Below are 2,964 nucleotides of genomic sequence, written 5' to 3'. Positions count from 1 at the left end.
GGTTATGCAATATGTAAGGTTCTGGATCAATACGATGTAATGCACTTTTGACCTTTATATCTTGACATTACATTTTGAAACTGTGTGTGCTAGCGAGTCGATCCAGGGACTAGCACTGTAAGCACAGAGATCGAACCCTAGTAAGGGGCTGGTTGCTTCAGTTGTTCCTTGAGTATACCTCCATTTACTTGCTTAAAAAAGGTGTGACCTCAAGGTGAGACTTATTAGATAGGCGTTGCTGCCGTGTGTTTGTTGTTTTGTAGACTAAGTCTCAACTTAATTGGACGCAGCTCTCGAGTGTCGGGTGGATCCAAGAGAAGCCTTAGAGTCGATTGGAGGCAGCCCCCGAGTGTCGGGTGCGTCCAAGACAAGCATTAGAGTGGATTGGACGCAGCCCCCGAGTGTCGGGTGCGTCCAAGACAAGCATTAGAGTCGATTGGACGCAGCCCCCGAGTGTCGGGTGCGTCCAAGAAAAACATTAGAGTCGATTGGACGCTGCCTCCGAGTGTCGGGTGCGTCCAAGAGAAGCAGTTTTTTGGGTCGATTGGACGCAGACCCCAGTGTCGGGTGCGTCCAAGACAAGCAGTTTTTTTGTTTCCAGCCTGCTGAGTAGATGGGAGCTGATTGTTGTCCTTTGCGCCGTGTGGCTCGCAATAAGATGTTATGGCAAGCACGGGCGAAACCCCCGAGCAGGTGGCGAGCCCAAAAAACAAGTAAAAGACCTTTGAGTAGAGAAGGTTGAAAGCTTTATTAATTACTGACATACATGATTGGAATCGAAACAATTGTAGTCGGAGAGAAATAAGGATGCTAGAAAAGTTTTAAGAAAAAGCGAAAAAACGCTGGAAAAACTTAGGCGTAAAACCGTCGCAGTTGTGCGGCGTTCCAAGGCTTGCTGTAGGTGACACCACTCTTCATGTCTTTGATATAGTAAGCGCCTCCCGGAATCACCTTGGTGACCACGTAGGTTCCCTCCCAAGGTGATTGGAGCTTGTGATGACCCTTTTCCTTGAGTCGAAGTACAAGGTCTCCTTCGACGAAGGAGCGGCTGCGCAACTGACGGTTGAAGTAGTTACACAAGCTCTGCTGATAGACAGCTGCTTGTGTGAGCGCAACGTCGCGAGCTTCGTCGACTGCGTCGAGGGCGTCTTCCATTGGCATGTTAACTTCTGGTCCAGAGTACGCCGTGACTCGGGGTGCGTTGAACCGGACGTCAGATGGTAGTACTGCTTCAGCGCCGTACACCATGAAGAATGGCGTGAATTTGGTGTGGCCATTGGGAGTTGTCCGCAGGCTCAAGAGTACGGAGGGCAGTTCTTTGACCCATGCTCCAGCTGCACGATGTAGGGGAGTCATGAGCCGTTTCTTTATGCCGACTGTGAGCAGGCCGTTCACTTTTTCGACCTGCCCGTTAGTCTGTGGATGCGCCACTGTTGCGTAATTGAGGTGGATCCCCATCTTTTCGCAGAAATCTTGGAACTCATGGGAAAGGAAGTTTGACCCATTGCCGGTGATGATGCTGTGAGGAATGCCGAAGCGGAATATGATGGAAGGGATGAATGTCACGGCAGTAGTTCCTGTGGCGTTTGTGATGGGCATGGCCTTGATCCATTTGGTGAACTTTTCAATGGCGACAAGAAGGAAAGTATGACCCCCTTCTTTAGATTGTTGAAGCGGTCAGACCATGTCGAGTCCCCACTGAGCGAAAGGCCAAGCTAATGGTATTTTTTTGAGTTCCGAGGCGGGGGCATGTGGCTTAGTTGCGAACATCTGACAGGCCATGCATTGGGTGACGATGTTAGCAGCGTCTTGCATCCTGTCAGCCAGTAGAATCCGGCTCACAATGCTTTTGCCGCGATAGCACGACTGCTTGCGTGATGACCGCATGTGCCTTGATGTATGTCGATAAAAATCTCCCGTCCTTCCTCTGGTGGGATGCACCGCTGCAGGACGTCGGAAACGCTTCGTTTGTAGAGCTCGCCTTAAATGATGGTGAAAGCTTTAGACCGTCGGGCGACTCGTTGTGCTTCTGCGATGTTTGCAGGTACTTCTTGGCGTAACATGTTTGCAAGGAAAGGTTGCATCCATGTTGGCTCGATCATGAGCACCTCATCGGGATCTTCTTCACCGGTTGCGACTGCTGGGTCGTTCGGTGAGTCAGGGTCGAGAAGTTTGGCTCACCGTCGGTCGGAGTCGACTTCTTGGGTGATGATGTATTCCTCTCTTTGATGGATCTCTGGTGTATGACCTCTAAGAACACTCCGAACCGAACTGGAGAACGAGTCGAGCCAATGTTGGCCAAACTGTCAGCCTCGTCATGATTTATGTTGCGATTTGATCGACTTCCGTTGCTTGTAAGTTATGTTGCGAGCCAAGAGCTCGATTCCCCACTCGACGACTCGCCTTGTCCGTTTTGAGTTGTTCAGAATGTTGGCGAGAGGAGCCTCGCTGACAACCACGATTGTGTGTTGCTTGTGTTGCTAGAAATAGTGTCTAAGCTTGCGTGCTATTAGAAAGACTCCATACGCAAGCTTTTGGTAGTAGGGATAGCGTTGCTTCGTAGGAGAAAGGACCTCACTGATGTAGTATACTGGGCAATGGACGGCGTGGGTCTTGCCTTCTTCAGCTCGCTCAACTACGATCGCTGTGCTGACCACTTGAGTGGTGGCTACGATGTACAGTAGGAGCTGCTCATCCTCTTGTGGAGCGACGAGAATCGGCGTGGTTGACAGCAGGCGCTTCAAGTCTGCGAAAGCAGCACTGGCTTCTGGGGTCCACGCAAAGTCTTCTTTCTTCTTTTTCAGAAGATGGTAAAAGGGCAAAGCTTTTTCGCCTAGCCTGCCGATGAATCGACTCAAAGCCGCGAGTCGACCTGTGAGCTGTTGAAGCTCATGAGTTTTAGTTGGCTCCTTCATAGTTAGGATGGCTCTGATCTTTGTCGGGTTCGCTTCAATGCCTCGAGCC

General features: G+C 50.5%; 1 protein-coding gene across 1 annotated transcript; it reads right to left on the bottom strand.

The window, feature by feature from the left end:
* Nucleotides 1-852: 852 nt before the first annotated feature.
* Nucleotides 853-1,599, bottom strand: LOC104584984 (uncharacterized protein K02A2.6-like). The gene has a single exon (XM_010240854.1). It carries the CDS (start codon nt 1,597-1,599, stop codon nt 853-855), a length of 747 nt encoding a protein of 248 aa, XP_010239156.1.
* Nucleotides 1,600-2,964: the final 1,365 nt, after the last annotated feature.

The sequence above is a fragment of the Brachypodium distachyon genome, chromosome 4, assembly GCF_000005505.3.
Source record: "Brachypodium distachyon strain Bd21 chromosome 4, Brachypodium_distachyon_v3.0, whole genome shotgun sequence".
Taxonomy (NCBI): Eukaryota; Viridiplantae; Streptophyta; class Magnoliopsida; order Poales; family Poaceae; genus Brachypodium; species Brachypodium distachyon.
The sequence above is the reverse complement of the archived record's forward strand: the minus strand, read 5'-3'. Positions and strand labels throughout refer to the sequence as shown.